Below are 26,557 nucleotides of genomic sequence, written 5' to 3' on the forward strand. Positions count from 1 at the left end.
ATAACACAGGGAGGTGCTGATTCTCATGCAGCCTCTTCACACTTCACTGCTAACAGTTCCATGTCACTCTCCCAGGACACCACCACCACGTCTGAACAGCCTCTCCAAAACCTCAAAGGCACAAACTGGGAGTCCCACCACAGATGTTTATGAACAGGATGAAAACCTTTGTTTCACATGGGTGTGAAGCTTAATGCCTCAGTACCCCCAGTCTCTACTTCCACACTTCTGAGCTGAACACGAGACATGGTCGGTTCATATACTGAGGATGAGGAAAAAATGTCTATCTATTCTAACATTGGAAACAGCCTAAATGATTACTCAAATGAGTGCGAATGAACCAAAACCCAAATTACACAGATAGTTTGGATGATGGAAGATTATAGCGTGGTTAAAACATGAGACTAAAATGGCTTATAAAAGTGTTTGTAGACCAGGAACTTTTCCACATTTTGTCACATCATGTCACAACCACAAACTTAAATTGGGTGTATCGACATTTTTATTAAAGAGCAACTGAAAAGTGTAGCGTGCAAATGTATTCAGCCTCTTTTCCCCGAGTGCAACCAATTGCTGTCAGAAGTTGCCTGATGTTTGCTGAAATATTGAATAATGATTCAATGGATCCATCTATGTGTAATCTAATCCCTCTATAAATGCAACTGTTCTGTGAAGGCCACAGAAGTTTGTTAAGAGAATGTTGGGGAGCAAACAGCTTCATGAAGTTCAAGGAACACACCAGACAGGTCAGGGCTGTGGGCTGTGGAGACGTATAAAGCGGAGTTATAGGTTATAAAAATGGCACAACTACAAACCAGGGAATCGGTCCACAGGACAACTATTCATCATGCACTAAACAAATCTGGTCTTTATGGAAGAATGACAAGAAGAAGTCATTGCTGAAATACAGCCATAAGAAGTCATGTTTGCAGTTTGTCAGAAGCCATGTGGGGGACACAGCAAACATGTGGAAGAAGGTGCTCTGGTCTCATTAGACAAAAATATTTTTGGCCTAAAAACAAAACACTATGTGCGGTAGAAAACTAACACGCCACATAACTATGAACACCATCCCCACAGTCAATCATGGGGGTGGCAGCATCATGCTGGGGGGCTAGGGCTGGGCAGTAGGCACCATTTTGTATCATTTTACTGGTGTGTGTCAAAAGCCCTGCAGTGTGCAGTGAATTTGAAGAAATGGGTTAGATCCAGACTTCACCATAGTATTCGTGCTTGGTCCAGGTAAGAGTGAAATTTCTACAGGTACGTTTTATTTATCGTTTGCGTTTTTTAATTCCGCCTATGCGATATGCTTTGAGGTAGAATGATGTGGTAGCAGCAGTACAACAGCTCAAGTTGTAAAAAAAACACATTTTGTAGCATAAGGAGGAGGAATTACTTAGGCAACAGTGCAGACACCAAAAAATAACCCAATACAAGTGAATTAAGTTTGTCATGACGTGACAAAATGTGGAGTTCCAAAGGTACGGATATTACTGCAAGCCACTGTATAAAGATACAATTGCTAAAGTGTTACAGCATGATTTGGAACTTTTGTCATAATCATAAAATGCCCCATACGTATTACGGGAGTGAACCTGTCAACTTCCATAGAAAATTACATTGAATAAGCCCACTGTGAACCATAACTGGAGGACTAATTTAAGAAAAAAAGTGCCGTTCCCGGCCCACCCTCTGCTCTCAGTCATTTAAACTGCCTCATCAAGTCCCACACACACTGGATAAATGAATACTTGTTATGATTAATTATAGGTTCTCAATACCAACTGAGATGTTGTTTTGATTCATTGCTATCCCACAGTGCGCCGAACATACCAATTTAACAAAGTAATAATAGATGTTTCACAGTGCAGTGCATAATAATATGCTACTGAACAAGCTTTAGAAGGTTTTGGAAGTGTAATTAATGTATTGTTTGGGAAAACATTTGGTAATATCAATTAACAGACTTGAAGCTTAGTCTGCTAAACATGGTTTTGTTCAAAATTATTCCGCCCCTTGTAGTTGGGGCTATTCAATTTAAACCTGAGATTAGATTCTTCCTACATAGAGTAAAATGTTGGACTTTATGCAGGGTCTGTTATCAAGTGGGGGACAAAGTGCTTTGTTTGAACAAGCCGGTGTTTTGAGTGGTGACTGCATGACTAGTAACGTGTGTTTGGCTGGTTTTGAGAATGTACCAAAGCTGCCAATGGCCGATAAGCTCTGCCAATATTTTTGCCAATATGTATTTTTACAATATAAAAATAATTGATTGGAAGTTACTACAAACTCAATAATTATCTATACATTGTACTACTCAGCATGAGAGTAGTATAATGCAAAATCACCTTTTAAGAGCTTTTAACCATATCATAATTGTTTCCCCCTGTTAGCATCCGCCTATTTCGCCCTGTGCACAATGGTTGGACAAACCCAAATGGAATTGCATATTAAAAGAGGATCTTACAGCCCACATGTGAGTGTGATGCATCATTAGAAAGCTTAGGCCTTCTAGTTTCTGTAGATGTGCATGTGAACACTGTCAGGGCTTCTGAACTTACACTACAGAAGCCCAAACATACAAAATACATCCTTTTTTTTAGTCTCGCCTGAATATTGTCAATTTGTAATGGTCCTGAGCATGACATACTTCATTGTGTGCATATGCTGTTCACTTAGAGCTGGGTTGAAATAATCGATTTTCCGATTTTTAATCGATTCGCATATTAATGACCGATTATCGATTCATACGTCCAAAGACAGATTAAAAAAAAAAAAAAAAAATTCAAATTTATTATTTTCTACATTTCCCTCAGTGAACTTCAATCTACCTTCAAGAAAGATAATTCAGGACTCCTGGATTATCTTTCTTGAAGGTAGATTGACCCTTAACCTTTTCATCAGTCTTCCAGCCATCAGTAACTACCAATACTTGTAAGATTTGCTGTTTGATATTGATATAATACTAGTTTTAATATGTTGCCTCTCTGCACAGTCATGAAGTGAAGGAAACGGTTCAAATACATTTTTCATTTTTAATAACATTAACCCCTGGATCGAATCGAAATCGGATCGAATCGGAAATCAGATCGAAATCGGAGCGAATCGGATGGGATCTGAGAAATCGGAAAAAAAATCAATTTTGAAACGTAAAAATCGGAATCGAATCAATTCTTGAAATTTGAATCGAAACCCAGCTCTATGTTCACTGTACATGCTGTTTATCTTATTGACAACAACGGTGTAAAGTTTCAGATCTCTAGGAACAGGCATTTTGGTGCTGTTGACCTTTTTGTATCAAAAAGTATATTCAGAACAAGTGATCCAAATATGTGCCAACTATGCCAAACTGTTTGACTACAATTTTATTTCCTCTATGATCATAAAACATACATTGATGTTTTGTAGACCACTAATCCCTATTATAACTGCTAAAAACAATCTAGGTGAAAATGTGTAAATATGAGTTTACCCATGAATTTCCCATATAGAGGTGTAAAAAAATAAATGTATAATAATTTTATTTTTCTATTGGTATAATAATTCAATGACATATTCGTTTTGTTGAGAAAATAATCTTTAAAATTATGTATAACTTGCTGGTATTGACAACGAAAATAAAAGTGATGTAATAGAACTTTTGAAGTATGGTGAACAGGTTAAACCACTCGCAGGTGTAATTAAGAGTGATTCACGCATATTTGAGTAATCTTTTGTTCTCCTGCAGAGAAGACGCCATTGCTTTGACAGTCTCCGTTTCACAGCTTCCCAGATTCCGACTATACAAGCCCACCCCTCTTTACTTTGTTATGCAATAAAAAAAAAAATCCAACGATGACATGAGTATTTTGACACAAATGAATAATAATAGTAATCTGCTGATATACAGTATTGGTGTTTTTATGTTTATTTGGCAATATACCCCTTAGACCCAATCCCAATCCTCATTTATAGCAGTACCGCTTCAAAATGAGGGCCCTTGGTTGGTTCTCTGTTAATTTTTCATTTACAATAAGACATGAGATGTGTGGTGTAGAGTATGTAAATTAACCTATATGATGGTGATTACTATAGTGATTAGTAACTGATGCGTGTGAACTTAAGCAGACTGATGCAGTAGTGTGATAAAATGTGAATATATGATTATATTTCTGTGATGTATTTTATCTGCATAATAGTGATATTTTATCTGCATCATTAGTCTAAGAGAAGAACGGGTGTTTGACAAACTGCATTTGTGAAGGGGTCGTAAAGATGGCCAAAGGATGTTTACCCGAGGGGGGGTTGATAACCCAGAGGAGTCTGGGTAATGTTTACCCAAGGCTTGATCTCTACGGAAAAATACCAAGTGCCTTGATGTGAGGCTGACCAATGAGAAATGTGACCCGCCTATTCCAGAATATCTAATAAAACCAACCAGCATGAGAAAAAACGGTGTGAGACGCGGGGGTGAGACGCAGGAGGGTCAGCCAGGCTCCTTACAACGGCCTGGCTGACACAGTCCCCGCGTTTTCTCCCATGCATGCCACACAAATGTCTGATGTTTCTGTGTCGTTTAATATTCTAAGTTGAATTGTGTTCTCAATGTGTTAAGGAATAGCATCGGGTGTATGTCTAATTCCATGACATTTTCTGGTCCTATCGAGCCGGACGACAAGCAGCCCCTTCGCGGAGATTGACGGGTGAATCGGTGAAGTCTGTGCACAGCTGAAAGAAGTCCACTTTTCCCGTGGCCGCCCATCGCACCTCAGTCTCCGCGAGGAGAGCGCGTCGTTTCGAAGCAGCAGGAGAACACAGGCGACAAAGAAGGTCAGACAAAAATTTTGTGTGTGAAAAAGAGTTAGCCATAAAACGTTTTTATGCATTAGTTTGATATTTACTGAAAAAATATTGTATGCTTTTATGCGCAGTTAGGTATTACTGAGGAAATACCCAGTTTCATATTACTGAGGAAATATTTTAGGCAGTTAGGTATTACTGAGGAAATACCCAGTTTAATATTACTGAGGAAATATTTTAGGCAGTTAGGTATTACTGAGGAAATACCCAGTTTCATATTACTGAGGAAATATTTTAGGCAGTTAGGTATTACTGAGGAAATACCCAGTTTCATATTACTGAGGAAATATGCAGTTTAGGTATTACTGAGGAAATACCCAGTTTCATATTACTGAGGAAATACGCAGTTTAGGTATTACTGAGGAAATACCCAGTTTAATATTACTGAGGAAATATGTGTGAATGTAAGCGCTGTGCACGAGCGAAGTAAGTAAGAGAGAAGTGTGAATGTGTGAATGAGGATTAATAGTGATTAACTAACAAGTGTGAATCACAATTAATCATACAAGGGTCACAAGGCGTTATTCTGAGAGATCTAAAATTTGCAGTCACGGGTGAATCTTAAACACCACGTTTATGTCCGGAGGAATCTAATATTTTCTCTAGAAGCTTGACATTAACCGTGACTGTAAAGCAAGTAGCATTTCTCTCAGACGACCGAGACCAAATAATGCCAAAATTATCACCCCAAACTGTAAAAAGACCAAGAAAAGTCATAAGAGGATTTTGGAGGGAGACTTCCAGGGTGCTCAGATGACGTGGCAGAGAGGGGGAGATAAGGGGGGTCAACAAGGCAGGAGGAAGGGAAGAAAGCAGTTCAGAGGACGCTCTGAACTGATGAAATTAGGAATTAAACCCAGCTGGTTTTAAATTTTAGTATTTGAGAGCTCTGTATTTCAACAAATTTAGGGTTTTGTTTGATTGACAACAGTCAATTATAAAGATTTTATTAAACTTGATAAGAGATGAAGATGAATTCAGATTTTTATAGATGGCCAATATTTTGGGGAATGTGATCACAGACAGGACACTTCCTGTCCCCGACATAGAAGACAAAAGTTGTGTTTTTACGGTATTGTGTTTTTTGTGTGCACCAAACAAAGCCATGTTTTGTTTTGTTTTATTTTTGGACATGACAAAATTATCTTTTTGGACTTAATATGTAACCATAATGCATGACTAGATGAAAGTACAGGACGAAAAGACAGAAGTGTTTTTAAATTTAGGATCAAATACAGGCACAGGCCTGGAAGTGATAATGTGGGTAAATGAGTGACGACTGATGTTTTTGGACATAGGAGTAGAACGGGCAGTAAGTAAAGTGATAGTAAAAGTTATATCAGTAACTTATTTATTTGTATTATCATGAGGAAACCTCGTATTGCGATGTAGACGTAAGTGAGGGAATAAGTTAAATAGTGACGTCCGATGTCCTCCTTGGAAAGACATGAATGGGTCATTAACTAAAGACAACAGGACACCAAGTCATAAAGATAGTCAGAGATAAGGGGCTATTGACTGGCAAAGAATCTGGAGGACTCAGGATGGAGCAGATGTTGTTATCTTTGCGTATCAACAGCAACACCTCAGGGGGGGTTGACGTGATGGGTATTAAGGAGAAGAGTTAACATTAACAGCGAAAGAATTTGACATTCTAAAAGGAATTACCTGAAGGATTGTGGAGATTCAATCAAGAATTGAATAGATTTAAATAAGACAATATCATCTAAATTTAGACGCTATAGAAGTTATGAAAACCAGTGATAACAGGAACTTAACATTACAGGACTCAGGACGGAGTCAGGACGGACCCGGGGGGAGGAGTGTAATGCAGAAGAATAAATTTTATGAGACCCGCAGATTACCTGAAGATAGTGAAAACTAAACAGGGGGATGGGTAATCAATACATGAGTTTAGAAGCAGAATGACAGGGATATTTTAAAGATAACTAACTGGAATCCCAGGGGATGCAGCGTCTGATACTTATATCAGCAGCAAAGAGAAAGTAAAAGCAGGTTACAAGTGAGGGTAAAGAGTAAGTGAAAAGAGAGAAAGAAAAAGCAGGTTTAGAAATTTGGAAATGGGTGTTTCCTCCGTTGCGAGAGGAAAGACAAAGAAAGTAGGCAGCAAGGGGAAAACAGGTTGATAAAAGAGATGTGCCTTATGGACAAGGGGAAGGTTTAGGATAATTTTGATGGTTATACACATATAGACTTGCTAGAACAAACTAATACACAATGTTTGTAACGCACCACATGAGCAGGTGTGAGAGATTGAGTTTGAATCTCACCTGAAGCACATATAAAAGATTAGAACATATTACATTAGATGTGTGACTTTATGCAGGCCACACAAACAGAGGAGATGTGAAATGATTAATTATGTGAAACATTTTAAGTTGTGAACTGACCCTTATGGCCAGCTCAACGGGGGAATTATTGAGACAATTATTATTGTTTGATGTATTTGTATTGCACACACACACACACACACATACGCGCGCACACGTGGAGACCAAACATTTAGAGTTTGAGACATTTAGAGTTTGAAACATTTGGAGTTTGAAACAAATGGTGGTAAAACAGATTTACAAGTTACAGGTTTGGCAGTGTAAGATTACACACATAGACTGATTGGACACACAGGGCGGGGGCCCAGTGCCGTGGAAGGGGGGGGCTCAGCCAGGGATGTGACCACTGAACTGTGAAAGGTCAAGAGGTGACATTGCGGAGTGGAAGACAGACGCAATTCCATCTCTTCCTTGATTACATCTTGGATTAGTGAAAGTTGTAAACTATCTGGATTATTGAATTTTGGTTAAATGTAGAATTATGTAGAAGTTTGAGAAATGGGAATTCCATATCTCAAAAAGGAGGGATATGTACGTGTAAACAAATATTCCGAATCAATAATTACTAAAAAAAAATTGCAAACAAGAAAACTGTTTGAAATGCACTGAATTGTCGAAAAGACTTTGTTTATCACCACAGAGAACGTGTTGGAGATGTGGTGTTTACAGAGACAATCCAAGTGGGACAGCCAGTGGACGGAGCCACACCGTGTCGTCCTCACACCGACCATTGGAGGGACGAGATCATGGGTGCTCTCATGGGAAAGTGAGAGAAATGTCTGGACAACACAGCACCAGATCCATAACATCGCAGACGCAGGACTTCGTTTGTATTCTTCGTTTTTGTATGCAGAGACAACAGACAGAGATTCTACAGTACGCAAAGTACGATACTCTGCTACGATGAACGAGAGACAGAGGCTACGGTGCGCAGAGTACCATACTCTGTGAAAAAGAATCAACAGTTATCATCATCACAGTGATGACGGTAATATGGGTGCTGAACACCTGTATTATGCACCGGACAATCGGGACAATCGGGACAATCGGGACAATCGGGACAATCGGGACAATCGATCAACATACACAACTGTGTTTACCGGGAAATGAAACATACACAGACCTGGAATAGAGGGAAGAAAATAAGTGATCAACATGAAAGGTTATGAAATGCATGATGTGTAATAATGTACAATGTATAATTGACATGACAGAGGCTGAAGAAACACAATGGCATATTATACAGCCACAGTTGTTTGCACTAACTAAGAGAGTTTTTTATCTGCTACAACATAACTACATGTAATGTTAATGAGATTATGAATTGAGATGGGAAATGTACCAGTTCATATGTATCATAGGTGTGAGCAAAGCGAGCAGCGGGAGGAGGTCTCTTAAGAAACCAAGAGAGGACGTATGGTGATGTGGGGACACTTGTGGGACGTTGTGCCTATGTATCCCTTTTGTGGCCAGCCATGGTCATAACAAAGACCAGCATCACCCAGAACCATACCGCAGGGTCAAGGTCGAGAGGTTAGTGGACAATCTGGTCCCAGTAGCACCTGATACTACGTATTTGATTCTATTGGGGTGTCCAGAGGTCCCTGACGAGTCAAACTGACTGACCAGAGAGCAGCGGGTTTAAGGGCTTTCCGCTTGTACTTCTATATTTCCCATCACACCGCACCAAATTATAGACAAGATAAATTGTCTGTTCGTCAAATTACAGAGATTGACCAATCTGACTCAAAATTTAGGACAGTAATGCTGTAGAAATGTTGTGGGCCGAGAGAAAAGAAGTGTGTTCAATGTTGAGAAATGTGCATAAACTTTTTGTGTGTAAAAGTGTCATTTTAACACCAATATGAAAGACATGTTGAAAACTGAAAAGAATAATGTGTTTGGCATATGAGACAGTGACTAATGCTTTGATAAACAGGAGGGAAATGTGATAAAATGTGAATATATGATTATATTTCTGTGATGTATTTTATCTGCATAATAGTGATATTTTATCTGCATCATTAGTCTAAGAGAAGAACGGGTGTTTGACAAACTGCATTTGTGAAGGGGTCGTAAAGATGGCCAAAGGATGTTTACCCGAGGGGGGGTTGATAACCCAGAGGAGTCTGGGTAATGTTTACCCAAGGCTTGATCTCTACGGAAAAATACCAAGTGCCTTGATGTGAGGCTGACCAATGAGAAATGTGACCCGCCTATTCCAGAATATCTAATAAAACCAACCAGCATGAGAAAAAACGGTGTGAGACGCGGGGGTGAGACGCAGGAGGGTCAGCCAGGCTCCTTACAACGGCTTGGCTGACACAGTCCCCGCGTTTTCTCCCATGCATGCCACACAAATGTCTGATATTTCTGTGTCGTTTAATATTCTAAGTTGAATTGTGTTCTCAATGTGTTAAGGAATAGCATCGGGTGTATGTCTAATTCCATGACAAGTAGTTATAGAATCTTTTTATTTGTGTGTCAGACGTGCAAAATAAGCAGTGCAAATGGATAAGTTGTTGATGTAGTAAAGTGACAGCTTGTGTTCAAAGGGAAAGAAATTGTCCTTGTGGCATGTGGTTCTAGTCCAAAAGGAGCCGCCTGCCTGAGGGCAGTAGCTCAAATAGTCCATGTACAGAGAGAGTTGGGGTAAAGTGTTAGCTGGCAAACTCAAATTACTTTTTAAGAGTAACGAGGAACGTGCTTTTTCAAATCAATAACGCATTATTTTTGGTTAGGTCTCATCTCCTCATCGCAATCCCCGAGCCAGGTTTATTTCCTTGCGGTAGTAGAGATTAGAGTAGAGAGAGAGAAGCGACAGCAAACACTTGTCTCTGTGTGTTATGAGCATGTGCACCGTGCAGCTAGTGACTAGTGAGTCTTTTCCTCACGCCAAAGAGCAATAAACTTTCAGATGCACTTCCTCCTTTGTTATAACCACTATTTAGCTGAGGAGTAAATGTAGGGTAACAGCGATGTGGTGAGTATGATTTGAATAAAGTATACAGCTAAAAACAAGCGCGTTCTGTGCATTGGTGCTTTTGCTAATCCAATAATGTTGTTTTAGTGATGTTTTACATTAATTGAGGTCAAGCCTTATACTTATTGTATAGCATTGAATTTGTTGTTAATCTGTCAACATAAAAGCCAAATTAAAGCCGCGGTAGTGGCGATGATGGCTCTTGCCACCCGCGCGACCGTGTTTTGATCGCGATTGCCCTGACACACATAGAGTTGTCTCTTAGACTTTATTCTTTAGACTTTATTCTTTAAACCCGCTCCTCCCTGTATCTCCGTCACCTAGTAACAGAGACCCGCCGCTTATGCTGATGCTAACGTTAATACTAAGACCACGGCACGAGAGGAAATGTTCCATCAAAATAAAAGAGGAAGAGACAGTGAATGCATTAATTGCGCCCTGCTGGCCAATTGTGAAAATACACAATATCTGCAATGCACTTTTTCATGGCGTCTCGAGGAGAATATAACCTATGAGTTTCAAACAAATCAGACAATGTTGAGTTTTTCACACAATGTGTAGGGGGCGCTATAGAGTAAATTTGCTACATGGGTATTAACAATTTCCAATCAGATCATAAAAATGCATTAGTGAGTGAAATATGAGCTCCGTAGATCAATTCCATTAGGCGTGACTTGTCCTTGAAAAAACAGGAAATTAAGCCTTTTGGGGGGCGTGTGACGCGGAGACCGTAAGGAATATCATTTTTTTTTAAAATATGTATTAAATTTCAATGTTTTTAGATGCAAAAAGTGTTGTTTTGAGCTCGATCGGACAAAAAACCTAGGAAAAGCACTATTTTGAAAGAAAAAAGTCAAACGTGGCGGCGCCACTTTGATTCAACATGGTTGACTTCCTGTTTATCATACAGCGATGCTGCCAGGTGTGTTTTGCTCGTCAAAGGTGGCTCTACCAATGTTCCACGTGTCATATGCCTAGGCCAAAGATTAAGCATTTCATGTTTTTTTTTTTAACTAGTCGGAACTGTTGCGACGGGCGTTCTCGCAAGCTCCATTTTATTGGAGTTCAGGCCGAGCCGATCGCGTCTATGTCCCCATGTGGGACTTCTCAGCGATGTTCAGGGGGTCAAAAATGCCCAAGTTGTGGCAAAATGACCATGAACAATAATAAATATAGCCGCAAGCCGCAATGATCGGCCCTCGCCACGCCGCCGCCACGCCGCAAGAGGAGGGGGCGCTAACGCGCCCCAATTGTCCTTTTATTACATCTACTGCTGAATCTGTGACGCTGTCACATCTTCTCCCCTTTGTTTTACCATCAAAAAGCAATTTTATTTTGAATTCTTGGCAAAATTTGCGGCTTTGCCGCACAGACACCGTGACTCTTTGAATAAAAATGTGGATGACTTTTGATGGTCCACCCCTGAAGATGAGTCTCACCAAATTTCAGGTTAATAGGGCTAACGCCCTGGGAGGAGTTGGTGAAAGTGTAAACATGTTCTGGTGATTTCCCCATTGGAATAACATGGGAGGTTTCGGTCATCGCTACGGCAAAGCCGTAACAATTATGACATGGGTCTCATTTACTTTTTTGATGGGGATGCCAAAATTGAGTTTTGTGTCAAATTTCAGATAATTTCGCAAAACTAAACATTTAACCTCCATATAAAATCTGTAGGGGGCGCTGTGGCGCCAAATTAATTAATTTCACTTCAAGTAGGTTTAGGGCAAAGAGTTTAACAACTGATTCTAATTTGACGCAATTCGGACTTTATCTGCGCAAACGGCAGAAATGTTAAATTTGGGAGATTTCTGAAATTCTAGCTAAAGTTTGCAGCTTCGCCGCTCAGAGACAGTGACAGGTAGCAATGTAATTTGAATAACTTTTGATGTCCCACTCCTCAGTACCATTTTCACCAAATTTCAGCTTTTTAGAGCCAACGCCCTGGGAGGAGTTCGTAAAAGTACGACGTTTGGAAAAACTCCCGAGTCCTGCTTAGCCATTTTTGAAGCAATATTTGGTTGGGTGGACGGCGTTGCCGTAATAATATTTTTTACTTCTCTTGTCACCATCTACCTCTGCGCCAAATTTCATGATTCTAGGATCAGATTTTTTTTGGGTCATTTCCTATCTCAATGCATTTTTGGTACATTTGGGGGCGCTGACGCGCCAATTTTTTTCATTTTAGAAAAGGGAAATAGCCAGAATGTAGAGAGGCACGATTTTTAGAGGTGTGCAAATTTTTGTGACTTTTCGTCAATGTTCACTGGGTGAAAAATAGGGGGGTTGGTCCCGAGAAGAAAGAAAGAAGAAAGAATAATATTCCGATGCGAAAACAATGTTTCCCATTTTTCAAATATCATAAACTATACATTTTCGGAAAGCGCTCGCGCTTTCCTACCTCATGGTGTGGGTCCCTGGTCACTGACGGGTACTTTCGTTAATTTTGAGTGGGCTCCGCCCACTTTGTGTTTTTGGCCCTCTATACAGTAATAATGTTCAATTTTTGCATTACATGTTTATATGCACGGAACATGCAAGAGATGGGGAACGTATTCGTGAGCTACTTAGCGCAAATGAGTGCGTTATAAGGGGATGACGACCGTCGTCATCCCAATGTAAAGTGCTCGTTTAGTGCGCACTTTTGCACGGGCTTCGCCCGTTTACAACGGTAACGTTCCATTTTTCTACTACTAATTAGTATGCACGGGGCGTGCGTGAGTGAAGGAGTGCGTTAGTGAGTGTTTGGAAGTGGGCGAGCGCTTTGCGCTCGATTTCGTGCGCATTACGTCCGCACTTTCGCGGCCGTGCTTTGCACGGCCTTACGAGAATAATAGGCCTCTCGCCAGCTTGTGGCGCTCGGGCCTAATAATAAGAAACCTGGCAAGAACAAAGACTCGTCGCATTCCATTCCATGGAATGGCTCGAGCCAATAAAGCTCAGTCAACGAAACGCATTTACTTTGCTTATTTATTTGTTATTTTAATGATTATGTTACTGTGTTCAGCTACGCTAAAGGATTGTCGGCAAACAATATAGGTTATACTATAATGTTAATGATTGGTAACGCAAGAGTACTCTAACGCGTTACTTTTATAACCAAGTAGCACAGTAACTTAACACGTTAGTTTTCCAGGGCAGTAACGAGGTAACTTAAATGCTACCCAAAACTGTACAGGGTGAAAAGGGTCAGCGGGCTTCATCTCTGCTTCATTCCTACATGTCCTCTGAGATCACTGCCCACACCGTGGCCCCAGGTTGGGAAGAGAGAGGCCATCTCCCCACTCTACACTCTTACTTAGACCCCGGGCACACCTCAACCTCACAGCCGTGTAAGCGAGGCTATCTTCTTGTGCACCAGGGCTAAGTTCACATGTCCCGTACCGTGGAGCTTGGGTCTATGACTGTTGGATAAGGTTAGTGAAGTCCAGTGCGGCAGAACATGCGGACTGAAGCGTGCGCTGTGAGAGCAGCTGGAGAGATGATAATGTGAAACATACATTTGTTCCACTTTCAGCAGATTGCAGTGGCACACAGCAAATAAAAACTCTAAAGAACAATCTTATAACTTAAAAATATAATTTAAGTGCTAATTAGTTACTTCTGTGAGTTTATTTCACCAGAGTTTCTGTGTTTTGCTGAAACTCCTACATCTTGGTCTGAAGTGTGCATCTGAATTTGCTTCGTTTGAAGGGGTGAGCCATACTGATGCGCGGGGCGTTTTTTTTCCAACCTGCTGGATCCGCATTTTTGGCGTTCACTGACCCGTCCCCGCCAGCCCCGCACCACAGAATCTATTTCCACCCGCCCCGCGTCTAGGCCCATTACAAAAGGTTGCGTATTGAAATGCACTGTAGATTAATTTGGACTATGGTTTTGAGTTGGTCTGAAGAAGGTTTATTTGTAGAGCACATGTTATACACAAGGCAATTCAAACTGCTTTACGCAGCAGGAAAAATGCATTCAAATCACAAAGAAATTACAGAAACAGAAATACAATAAAAAATTTACTAAATGAAAATAAAAATAAAAAACACCTAGCCACAAAGGGTAACGTGTTTTCGGAGTCCAACTCCTTTTTAAAATCAGTCCAACTGATTGTACATACTTTTACACGTCCAACGTGTTTCGGAGTGCAGCTCCCTTTTAAATCAGTCCAACTGATGTCTAAACTAAAGAAGCACCTGAAAGCTTTTAACTGCTGACAAGATGTAGAATCTTTACCTGAGTGAGACATTTTAACAAATCAATCAACCTACTATGACTAATAATCCTTTTAAATGAGTTTATTTTCTTCGCATCACCTCTGTCTCCCACTCGCTTGCTCTCAGTGCAGGTGCACGAGCAGAACCAGACAAGAAATGATGATGTTTTCTCTACACAATAAACTGCGAATTGCTGCTTGTTTTATTGTAATCTGGTTCAAATTCACAGAGAAACAAGTCTAACGAGGAACAGAATTTAGACTAAAATTTTGCAACATTACATGTGCAGTGCGGACATGTGATACGGCAGTCAGCATTTTATTACCTGTCGTAACACAAGATTATAATTTCTTGACCAACCTGGGTAATCCATGCGTCAAAAGACAACCCGTGCATACGGTATGCAGCTCTTCGCTGCTAAAGAGAAATGGGACACCCCTTCGTCTCACGTGAACACGCAAAATGAAGGCGTGGATTGGGCCTTACTGTTTTTTTGTTTTGTTCTTTTCAATATAAATATAGCAATGAATATGTTATATGATATAGCTGTAATACTGCTGGTCGTGTAATAAATGTATTTGTGAATATAAAACTATGCTCTTACCTCCAGGTCATCCTCCACGATCACCACGTTGGAGTACCCAAAGCGAATGAAGATCTGGTTGAGTGCCCAGCGGTAGTGCCTAGAGATCTTGTAGTACCCCTGGAACTTTCTGTGCTCGGGCCTCACCCTGATGTCGGCCAGGTCGGGCTGGCTGATGTGAGTGAGCTGGTCCCCGTAGGAGCCTATAACCCGGGCGGTGTCTGCGTGGCCGCAGTCCTGACTCACGACGATGGGGTAGAGCTGCGCAGAGGGTCTGTACTGGACGAGTCTGTCCAGGCTACGTTTGACGGTCACCCTGTCACAGGCGATGACCAGAATAGGGATGACCACCTCTGGGCTGGCTGTAGATGTTGCTAATGTATTCTCTTCAGGTTCGTTTTTCTTTACATTTGTTACTTCCAATTTGAGTTCTGGAGTGGTTGTGACGACTAACTTTTGCGTAGTTTTCTCCACCTGGCTTTCCGTCATAGTTTTTTCCATCGCCAATGTTTTTTCTACTACCGCTTCCCTTATCGTTTTTGAATTCTCCGTCTCCCTCTTCCCGACCTCCTTCTGTCGTGCCCATTGCGCTCTGTGGCTCTCGATTTGCCGTAGTAGCTCTTTCTGCTTCTCCAGCTGCACTTCCACCTCCTCGGCCAAACGCATCACCTCCCCCGCCAGGTTACCACCGCCGCCGCCGCCGCCGCCGCCTGCAACATTACCTTGCCCCGCCTCCCAGTCCTCCTTGCCCACCGGCTCGGCCCCGCCCCCTTCGCCCAACCGGCCGATGGGAGGGCGGCCCCAGAGGTAAAGGAGGAGCAAAGCGTTCCAGGCGACGAACAAGAAAGCACCGCATAGTATAAAAGAGCCTTTCTTCCGAACCATGGCCCTTTAAAACTCGGGGTAGAGCATCGGAGTTCGGAGAGGGGGGATAGTGGTGGAAGTAGAATAGTAGTGAGTGCCGTCTCGCATGGGCAGGAGATCCAGTGACTTTGCTATTTATAGAAAAAGATCTAGAATATCATAGCCATCTTGTCTTTTGAGCACAAATCATTTTGGGTGCGTGGTGCCGCTGAACTCCCATTGAGAAGTGGCAAAACGAAAATGGGAGGAGGCGTTGGGTGGCGGGAATGCGCAGTCCCTGGTGTTATCCTTCGGCCATCATCCTGGGAAAATAAAATAAAAAACATATTTTTTACGTTATGTGAGAAAGGATAGTAGAAATGATGACGATTTGTATAACATTTAAGCTTGAATCATTAAAAGTGTAAAACAAATCCAACATGGATTAAGATGCATGTATTAGTCCTTTGTCCAACACCAAGTAAGTCCTAGGTTCTATTCAGACCTGTTTGGAGTTGGATATTTTTACCATCAACTTAAATTTACACAGGCTCCTTTACGAGGGAGAACTTCCCTCATAAATTTACCCATAGGGACTTCCTGTAGATGTTTGAAACATTTCATCAAGGTTTTTACAACTCTTCATCTTTGAAAAGAACAAAAATTTGTGAATATAGTAAAAGACAAACATGAATGTGTTTGGATTGCCCAGCTAATTTAGTTATTCAACAGAGCATAATGCACACACACATACACAATACAAAAAGTTTAAAGAAGACAACCAAAAAGTAGAACGATGTGGGTAGGTGTAAAACCATTATAAAATAGTTAAAAGCTTCTGAGTATATCAGCTTTAATTTATTCAGAAATAATGTCATTATTATATGAAGTATTCCTCTTTTAACCTAGTCCATGCTGCTTGATCCATTCATTAGCCCTGTTTTGAACTGGTTTATAGCCGTCGCTTCCAGCTGTAGTTGCACTTGGAAAGCAAACAATTTAATAAGGTGCGCTTAGTCTAAAAAACTGAGTAGTACAAATAATCTAAATGACTGGTGGACTGTAGTTTGTAAGCAATTGTCAGGTCTCATTTAAGAAGTGCTTCTTCAGGACTAAGCCCGGGCCGACTTAGCAAATGTAAGGCAGCAAAAAAAAAGCTCAACTCAACTAACACAGAGAGACAGAAAGACAGAGAGAGTGAGAGAGAGCGAGAGTGAGAGCGAGTGAGACAGAGTGAGGAGAGTGAGACAGAGAGAGACAGAGAGTGAGACAGAGTGAGGAGAGTGAGACAGAGAGAGACAGAGAGTGAGACAGAGTGAGGAGAGTGAGACAGAGTGAGACAGAGAGAGACAGAGAGTGAGACAGAGTGAGGAGAGTGAGACAGAGAGAGACAGAGAGTGAGACAGAGTGAGGAGAGTGAGACAGAGAGAGACAGAGAGAGACAGAGAGTGAGACAGAGTGAGGAGAGTGAGACAGAGAGAGACAGAGAGTGAGACAGAGTGAGGAGAGTGAGACAGAGAGAGACAGAGAGTGAGACAGAGTGAGGAGAGTGAGACAGAGTGAGACAGAGAGAGACAGAGAGTGAGGAGAGTGAGACAGAGAGAGACAGACAGAGAGACAGAGACAGACTGAGACCCTGAGAGAGTGAGCCCTGCCTCCATCATGTGCACTTGTACCCAGTCAAGTGGATCTGGGGTCAAATGCACTTCCTCCTGCTAAACTTTTAACCTCACTTTCTCCTATTACTGGCCTTGAGGAAGCTCTGAATGCAGTTGTCCAATACCATGGCTGGGTACCTTTTAATTATGTTTGAGTTTATTTGTCTACCTGTACTAACTTGGTAAATTATATCCGTACTTCAGATCTTATAATTAGAGTGCCACAAAACTCGATAACAGTTAATTAATTCCATAACATACAATGATTTATAAAAAAAATCATGAAAATATTCTAGTAGCTTTCTATGTGATATGACATATGTGACATGTTAAATCTGGCAGCCAACTTAATAGGTTCATTTACCGCCACCTACTGTAGTTGTACGTCTTCAAACTATACTATAAAAAAGAGAGATGGAAAGAGAGAAAGCCTGTGCAGTGCCGACTCGTATCACTGCGTTTATGTTTCATTGTTTTCACAGCACATGATATCAAAGCAGAAAAGAATCGATTGCACACATTCTTTTTGCATACGCCTTATATCGTCAAATGAGCGGTCAGTAGCAAGTTCAAAAGTTAGATAGAGGAGACGAGCGCGAAGGGACCCAGGACAGAAGTGTGTGCAACGGGACAGAGAGGAGACAGAGAGGAGACAGAGGAAGGACAGAGAGGAGGGGCAGAGGAGGGACAGAGGAGGGAAAGAGAAAGGACAGAGATGAGGGGCAGAGGAGGGGCAGAGGAGGGACAGAGAGGAGACAGAGAGGAGACAGAGAGGAGACAGAGGAAGGACAGAGAGGAGGGGCAGAGGAGGGACAGAGGAGGGACAGAGGAAAGACAGGAGGGACAGAGAGGAGACAGGAAAGACAGGAGAGACAGAAGAGGGACAGAGGAAAGACAGAGAGGAGCGAGAGAGGAAAGACAGAGGAAAGATAGAGGAGGGACAGAGGAGGAGACAGAGAGGAGAAAGGGAGGAGAGACAGAGGAGACAGAGAGGAGACAAGAGAGACAGAAGAGGGACAGAGGAAGGACAGAGGAGAGACAAAGGAGGGACAGAGAGGAGACACAGAAGAGGAACAGAGGAGAGACAGAGGAAGGACAGAGGAAGGACAGAGGAAGGACAGAGGAAGGGCAAAGGAAGGATAGAAGAAAGACAGAGGAGGAGAAAGAGAGGAGGGACAGAGGAGGAGACAGAGAGGAGGGACAGAGGAGGGACAGAGGAGAGACAGAGAGGCATTTCTGTGTTGGTCAGGAGGAGTAAGCTTTTAATATCTGTAGGATCTCTTGCGCTGGGCCTTATTGCTCATTATTGGAACCACGCTATGATGATGCAGATACGTGATTGGTCAGTTGCAGCTACATTGTTTGGCGAGCCCATAGCAGGTCAGTAGTGCCATGTGTGCATTAGCAGAGCCAACGTCTGCTGTTAAGCTTAAATAAACATTAGCGAAGCTGTGAAGGTCAGTGAGAGCCACCACAGGAACTCCTCGGCATTAGATCTAAACCAATTAGAGCTGACAAATATAGGGATGACAATAATCTGGTGTAAGCATGGCCGCTTACACCTGCCTGTGAACACAACACTGGGATTGTCTGGGAAAATGATGCTTATTGCAATATCAGCTCAGAGAATAGCCACATACAAATACATATACAATGAAACAAATAAATCTCTTACAGATACAAACATAAATGGGTTGTAAGGCAGCACACACCACACTGCAATAGTTCATCAGTCTTTCAAGCGAATATCAGGCTCTTGGCTCCGTGTGTTAGCAAAATTAGCTTGGAAATTGGTTCCTTGCAGCCACTTTAACTAGTTACTTCCAGAATTGCAGTGCTTCAAAGTGAGTAGGACTGTTGAGCTCCCTTAGAGTCAATCACTTCAATAACAGACAAGTCTAAGTTTTCAAATAAGGACTTGTGGGACTGAATAACAGAAAATGTAGCCTAAATACGCTGCCTATTGACAACGTATTACTACATAAAGAAAAATACTGTATGTCAGCAAATATATTGGCACTTCATCCAACCCCCTTCATATCGGTATTGATATCGGTCCCCAAAAATCCAAATCAGTAAGGTCCTAATATGGATTTCACAATTGTAAAACTTATAACTATACATCATTATCTTTCTTGTCACAATAATCACAGCAGTAAAGTTTGACATTGTTTGCAGCCCTCTAATCTAAGTCTTTAGATTTAGTCATGTGGCTCTGTCCTCCCTTCTGTGTGGAACAGGAGCCTCTGCTATCTGAAACCCAGCAGGCAAATCAACAATATCATTTCAGATGCAGAAAACATGTTTGCTTACACACATGATGCAATAAGTACAGTACAGTAATGTTGATTGTACAGATAGGTAACATAATCAAATTGGGCATAACGCACAATTATTTTAAAATATCAGCAGATTATAGTAAGATTGGTGTTTCAACTGATGACTCAGGTCACAGAGCACATTTTAAAAAAGTTCTGGGAACAATTTCAATGCCGAAAAGATTGAAATCTTAACTGCAAAAAATGGGCTTCAACAACTTAACTAAGAGCAACAAAAAAAGTATTGATTTTTTTTTTTTTTAATTATAAACAGGGCAATATATATCGCAAAGTATCAATATTGCAATATAGGCTGAAACAATAAATAAAGCAACAAACTAAACATATCACAATAAAATCCATAAGGTCCAAGGTTTTTAAAATGAAAATGTTGAAAATGGCTTTTATTCAAGATTTTCCTAATTCAGTCCAAATTAGTTTTGACAAGATTTGAATACAACAAATATGTTAGAGCAATAATGGAATTAATTAAGAAAAGTATTTTTTTGTTTAAGTATAAATAAGTATCAAATTAATGTAATTACAATCTGAATCTTTAGTATAAATTCCTAATTTTCTAATTATTAACAAAGCCTAATCCTCAAGTTAAATGTATAATTTATGTCATGCTTCAGTATGGAGCGGGAGAGGGCGGGGCCAGAGAAGTAGGCCAAACTTAATTGGTAAAAGGGGAACAGGTGAGACGGGTCGAGATGGAAGTCAGAGGGCGACCGACACGGTCTTTGACCGCGCATATCCGCACATCGCAGCATCTTTTTGATTGTGCAAAATAAAAGAAATAAACGCACCGCGGACTACGTGAGTTTTTGTTCGTGAGGATTTTGTGTGAGTCAAGAAACGGACACCCAAAGGAGGCTACTAAGCAGTTTTTAGCGAAGATTGACTAGAAGCCAAAACAAAATAATTGGATAAAAAACTATATTTAAATATTGCAAGAATATTGATATTGCAGTATTCAACAATTTCTTCCCTCCAAAATTTACTGGGACCTCTTGATTAAAAACTCAAGGGGGGTCACTGACGATTGGAAATGACAAAATCTTGATAAAAATGTGATTGATTGCACAGCCTTACTGTGACTTATTTACAAGAATTGTTGACTATTTTAATAAATTAAATCGTTAATCATTATCTGAAGTGAACTATGAACAGAATAACATAAGACATATAATTGCTATATTTTGAATATATAGTTTGTCTAGAAGCCTCAATTTGGCAGAACCTTTTTAATGCAAATATCGATTACTAAAATGATTTGTACTTGTATCCCCATCAATAAACTGCAACGTTTAGCATTTAGTTGTTAACATAGATACAAAAGACAAAATGTTCAGAAGATCCCACTTTTCCATGATGTTAACTCTTTTTTGAAGTTCCTTGAACCCTGACCAATGCTTAAGTTCCCAAAAATATTTTTAAAGGGTCTATACCTATTTGTTCTCCTGTGCAATGAAGTAAAACAGTTTTTTAGTTGATAGCTTTATCGTGACTTCACTCTGGGCTCTGAACGTAGCGAAAAACACTGAAACTCATCGGGGTGATTCATCTCAGAATGCATTTGAGTAAATGAGCAATCATTTGTTTGCTTTAAATTAACTCCTTCTGTTCAAAAGGTACATTTAAAAACTTGAGTATCTATTTTAGATGCTGTGAATAAACTGTAAGTGATAGAAAGATATTAGTAGAATCTTTAAGCTTAGTACTTTTTGACCAGCCAGTCTAGCTTAGAGGACAAAAACCAATAGCTAATCAAAAACTTCAACAAAACCCCCAAAGATACATGCAAACACTGAGAATTATACTGAGATCAGTATTCTCTGTCAATTGTCACATATCACGTTCTGACATTTCAACTCGCCTGTCCCAAAGTAACAGTGTTGAAGCATTGCGTTCGATCTTACCCATCCTGTGACCTGCAGCCTACTTCTCTTGTCCTGCTACTCGTGTTCAATCACAAAACCGTGTTGGTTCAGGAGCGAGCTGAGAGTTAGGATGTCCGAGTGGGAAGGAACTGTTGCTCTTCACACGTTCTTTTCTTCTTAACCCCCTGGCCCTGCCCCCCTCTCTCTCTCTCTCTCTCTATGTAGAAATAGGATCAGTGGGACTGTCAAAGTTGCCAGGTTTGCATCTTTACTGCGGGTTTGGGCAAATTTTAGAATCCATGGGTTGCAAATTTATGCAAAGGAGTTGCATATCAGAAGAAATTGCCTTTATTTTTTTTTAAACCATTGTTTTTTTTGCGGCCACTTTGTCAATCAATTATCTTAAAATTGATAATTATGCCGCATATATTGATACAAAATAGCTCTTGAAATGATCATAATCCTAATTTTAAATCGAAACATGCCCCTCAACATTCCTCTGAACAGCAGTGAGAGGCAGAACTCTGAGAAGCACAACTGACAGAATGTGTTTCCTCATTTATGTCTGTAGAGGTTTTTTCCCCCGCTTAACTTTATTCAGTAAAATGGAAATAAAGTTAGTTCCTCAGTTGTTGCTCTGACTGTGTTTGTTAACATTAGGGGGAGATAAAGGCCACTTCAACTCGCCCACAATTAATATCTTCAACACCTGGACTCTGAAAAATATTATTTAACGAGGGAAAGGTAATCAGTTAAATTTGAGTGTAGCTGCAGTGTTTAATTTCAAATTGAATTTCTCTCACAAGTTTGCCACTTATTGAAAATATTACGAATGTTGTGATGTTATCTGCATAATCTCTATATTATCATAAGCACATCTATCTAGCATTTACTTCATTACGGGCGTTTCTTGTACTCAAAAACACCTTGGAAATCATGCATTCTCACTGTGAACGGGGTCGCCTCTCCACAGATCTGACCATAACTTGACCTAACAGCACCAATCTCTTGTCTATGGCAAACCTTCCACCAAAAAATCCACACAGTGCACGTTAATATTATCACAACTAGTAAATGTATCTTCATTGGACTCCTTTTTGTGACAGTAGCAGGCATAAAATACAAAGTAAAAAATAGAAAAATAAATAACTTTGGAAAGATTGTCAACAGAACACAACTGGCATTTTTGTTGTTGTTTTTTAGTAGGGCTGAGGTCACGTTTTTCTACATGCCTTGTTGCTTTTCTCCCCCTGAGATCTGGCAACCCTGAAGACAGAAACCAACCTACTCATGCAGCCAGCTCTCTAATGTCTCAGCTGACCTGGATGTGAGGGAGAAGCCTGGCAATTCCCAGTTTGCACAGTGCATACACACAGAGAGAGCGCAGTGGGACATGGGTGCAACAGCTGTATACAGAGGAATCCCAGCTGCTCCCATGACGACCAGAGCCGTGTGCTGGACAAGGGTTCACACAGGCTACAGTTCAGCTGGAGGAACACAGCTTTAAAGGTCGTTCTATCTATGCACACTCTGCGTTTTAAGATAATCTTCGTATCGTTTTGTTCACTTGTCAAAAATATTGGTCCATCTTGTGGGAATTGTCTCCTGTCCCACACCTAGTAAATAGCTGATTTTATTGTCATAGATTCTAATTCATTAAATAATTAAATAATTGAATGATAGTTTACAAAAACAACAAACAAGCTTTAAACATTTCCCTTTGGTCTAGATAAGGGCAGAATCCCAACTGATTTTACCATTTAAATTCAGTATGAAATAGGCTCACACAACTTGTAACACCTCACAGAAGAGGCCAGTAGTAATACATACGATAACCGACCTGCTGCAGTCTTTTCAGCCATTTCCATGCCAAACCCATTTCACAAAACAGATCATAAATTGAGTGGGAGAGCAAAGATCTTCTGCAAAGGACCTTACACCCATTGACACTTTTCTTTACTAGAGCCAATCAGAGTCTTTACATTTCAAAAATGCAAAAACATCTCGAATTATGTTGCTATAGCTGATGCATGTGTACAATTTATAGTATATAGTATGTGCCCGAAAAAATGGTCTTTAAATGGTTTCAGACATTATGGAAGAACTGCCACAAACGGGCATTAAACATTCCTGCAACTTTTTTAAAGTTCAACCAGGAAAACCTAGCAGTAGTGGAGGTAGCATCTTTATCCAAGATGGCCAATATTGCAGCCAATTAAAATAGTTTGTTTATTACTAATAACTTTGGCTGTTGCTCATTGTCCCCTTGTTTATTGCAGCCATTAACCTTAAACTTTGGCCTGTAGAGAAATTTATTCTGGATTTGTAATGAGATTTGTTCCTCATGCATTATTACAGTATAACACGTGGACTAATAACCAATGCATGCAACCATAGACATTATGCATGTAACCCAAAACCTACCTGATGTGCAGCTATTGAACCACAAAACCGTCCACCGTCTTCGTACCCATCACCAAGTAAACACACAGTGCGCAATTCAAAGTTGTTTGCAAAGACCAGTCCTTTTAACGCAAAGCTTTCCACCGCGCTTCGGTTTTCATACACATCTTTAAATCAAGCTAATCCGATTTGCGCAGCTAGCTAGCCAGCCTGCTAACAGCTCCGGAGAGTGGGGCTTGTCATTCGCAGCCCGTCCCCGCGTTCTCCCCAGCGGGTGCTTTACGAGGCTGCGGGCCCCCGGAAACTGGGTCACTTACCTCGCACATGTCCCCCCCGAACAACGCCGTGTCCCTCGCATCTTCACGGGCAAAGAGGGTACAGGTATGGCCGGGGGTTAGCTAGCTTCCCGGGGAGCTAGTTGCGCCGCCGCCGCCGTGCCTGATGTGTTCCCCACGAAGTCACGTTCATAGCACATCTCTCACCGGTGTGCTCCCCGCAGCAGCGGCAGCAGCATCCGCACATTTGTTTCCCATTATCACCGGCTCCCGGATCGGAAACACTGTTGAATGTTAATGTGAGTCAGGGCCGCGGAGTCTGGTTGTGGTTGTATATCCAGTCAGAGCGGTAAAGTGCACGTTGTGACCGTAAACTGCGCTCTGGCTCCGGGGTTCACTCCAGCTGGCGCGGCTCTTCTGCTGCTGCTGAAGGATGCCTGCTTTGACGCTGCACGAACGGACTACACCAGACCACATGCTTCCGGACTACAACATCCTGGAGACGCTGAATCTTTTAAGAATAATTTATTTAATAAAAAAAAAGAAATTGGACAGCTCAATCATGAAATAAATAAATAAATTGATTATTATAAATTAATAAATACATTGAATAAATCCTGAATCATACTATGCGTATTTTTGTTTGTTAAAGCTTCAAATTGCATTATTATGGATTTTATAAGGAACGTTTTGATTTACTCTTATTTCTTTATTCTTTCCTTCCTATCAAAATAAATGTTGTATCATTTAAATTGACCGCAACTAAATATAAGGTGGAATAATAAAAAAATGACACATGAAACAATCAATTGAACTATGTTAAATGTAAATTTGTTTCGGCTTCTGTTCACTTAGAAAATTCAACTTTTGCCCTGCCGATGTAACACTTCACAGATAACCAGTGCAGCGAATGTTTAACATATCTCTTCTGTTTTAGGCAATGGATTAGATTGAAGATATGAAGGATTAAAAACACTTAATAATCAATAGGATAGGATATTACAATTGGAGGGATTGTTTATGATAATTATTTAATGTAATTATTTTATTGTTTATGAGATTATTTAAACACATATTTCATTATTGATTCTCTCTTAGTTGTTAAAACTATCTCCTTACAGATTTGGCTGGATAATCTGTTAATAAAAATTCTGTGTTATCAAAGGATCAAAATTGGTCAAGCCACTAACAATTTTCATAAATGTTAAGTGCCTTCAATGAAAATGTAACATAAAATGACTAACTGGCTGAAAAGTTTGGAAATTATCTAGTCTATAGTGTCAATCAGGTCTATTAAAATATTTTCGCAAAATTAATAAAATATTAATGATGGATCAGCGGATAAGTGAGGTAACTTATTACCATAATGATCATAAAGCATAATCCATAAATCTTCAATAAGAAGTGTACATATTCTAGAATTTCATGTCACATGAACGCAACCAACTTAAATGACATGACTAAAAAATCTCATATTGAATAATATTGCTATAATATATATTGTAGCATCTGTAACTACTTTTTAAATACGTTTTTAGCTTTTACAAAATTCTATGGTACTTTCAGGTTTAGTAACAGGCTAACTTTATCTCAAGTCTTATAGATGATTGAATTCTCCTGTAAAGAATAACTTCCTTGATTTAGTGTTTCTCATCCACTAGGGTCGAGGTATAACAAGGCCCATAAAATACAATGTATTCTGATAATTTAATGTGCATAGATTTATATGTATAACATTATCCAGAACATTACGATTAAACTATAATGGAACTCAAATCTTTCTTAACCAAGCACTTTCTGATATAGATAAGAACTTCAAATTAAACCATAATTTTCAAAAGTTCTCTGAAATAAAATAAGTGTATCATTCACTAGTAACCTGACATTACAACCGTTATTGCAACATAAACCATCTTGAATTCCAGTGTGTTCATGTTTGTTCTGTAAATGATAGAAAACTGCATAGTTACCAAAAATCTGCTCCAGTTTAAAGAAACAAAAGAGTTTGGAGGCAAATGTATGCTTTATTCTTCATTTTCAAATACCCGCTGAGATTGGGGTTTTGTGTTTTATAGAAAATTACAGCAAATTGTCTTTGACTTTTCATGTGAATGATTGGAACATGTAATAATTTCTTCTTTTTGCAGTGCCTCTTTGGACACTACTTCCTATGCACTTTAGCATTCAATAATAAATAGACGCACTCAAAGAGG

At 40.3% G+C, this 26,557-nt stretch overlaps 1 protein-coding gene across 2 annotated transcripts in view; it reads right to left on the reverse strand.

The window, feature by feature from the left end:
• mgat1b (alpha-1,3-mannosyl-glycoprotein 2-beta-N-acetylglucosaminyltransferase b) overlaps window positions 1–24,724 on the reverse strand; it is a 28,116-nt gene extending 3,392 nt beyond the window's left edge. Inside the window, exons 1-2 of one of the 2 annotated variants that reach the window (XM_072447816.1) lie at window positions 24,387–24,724; window positions 14,986–16,130 (exon numbers count right to left, since the gene is read on the reverse strand). In XM_072447816.1, coding sequence (XP_072303917.1) covers window positions 14,986–15,849 — 864 coding nt within the window. In that variant the 5' untranslated portion in view covers window positions 15,850–16,130; window positions 24,387–24,724. Of the gene's footprint in view, window positions 1–14,985; window positions 16,131–21,705; window positions 21,818–24,386 lie in introns of those variants that run through there. The other variant, XM_072447817.1, reaches the window with a different exon arrangement.
• Between the last annotated feature and the right edge of the window lie 1,833 nt (window positions 24,725–26,557).

This window comes from Eucyclogobius newberryi, unplaced genomic scaffold (genome assembly GCF_026437365.1).
Source record: "Eucyclogobius newberryi isolate DKJ021-1_F unplaced genomic scaffold, fEucNew1.0.hap1 SCAF_16, whole genome shotgun sequence".
Classification (NCBI taxonomy): Eukaryota; Metazoa; Chordata; class Actinopteri; order Gobiiformes; family Gobiidae; genus Eucyclogobius; species Eucyclogobius newberryi.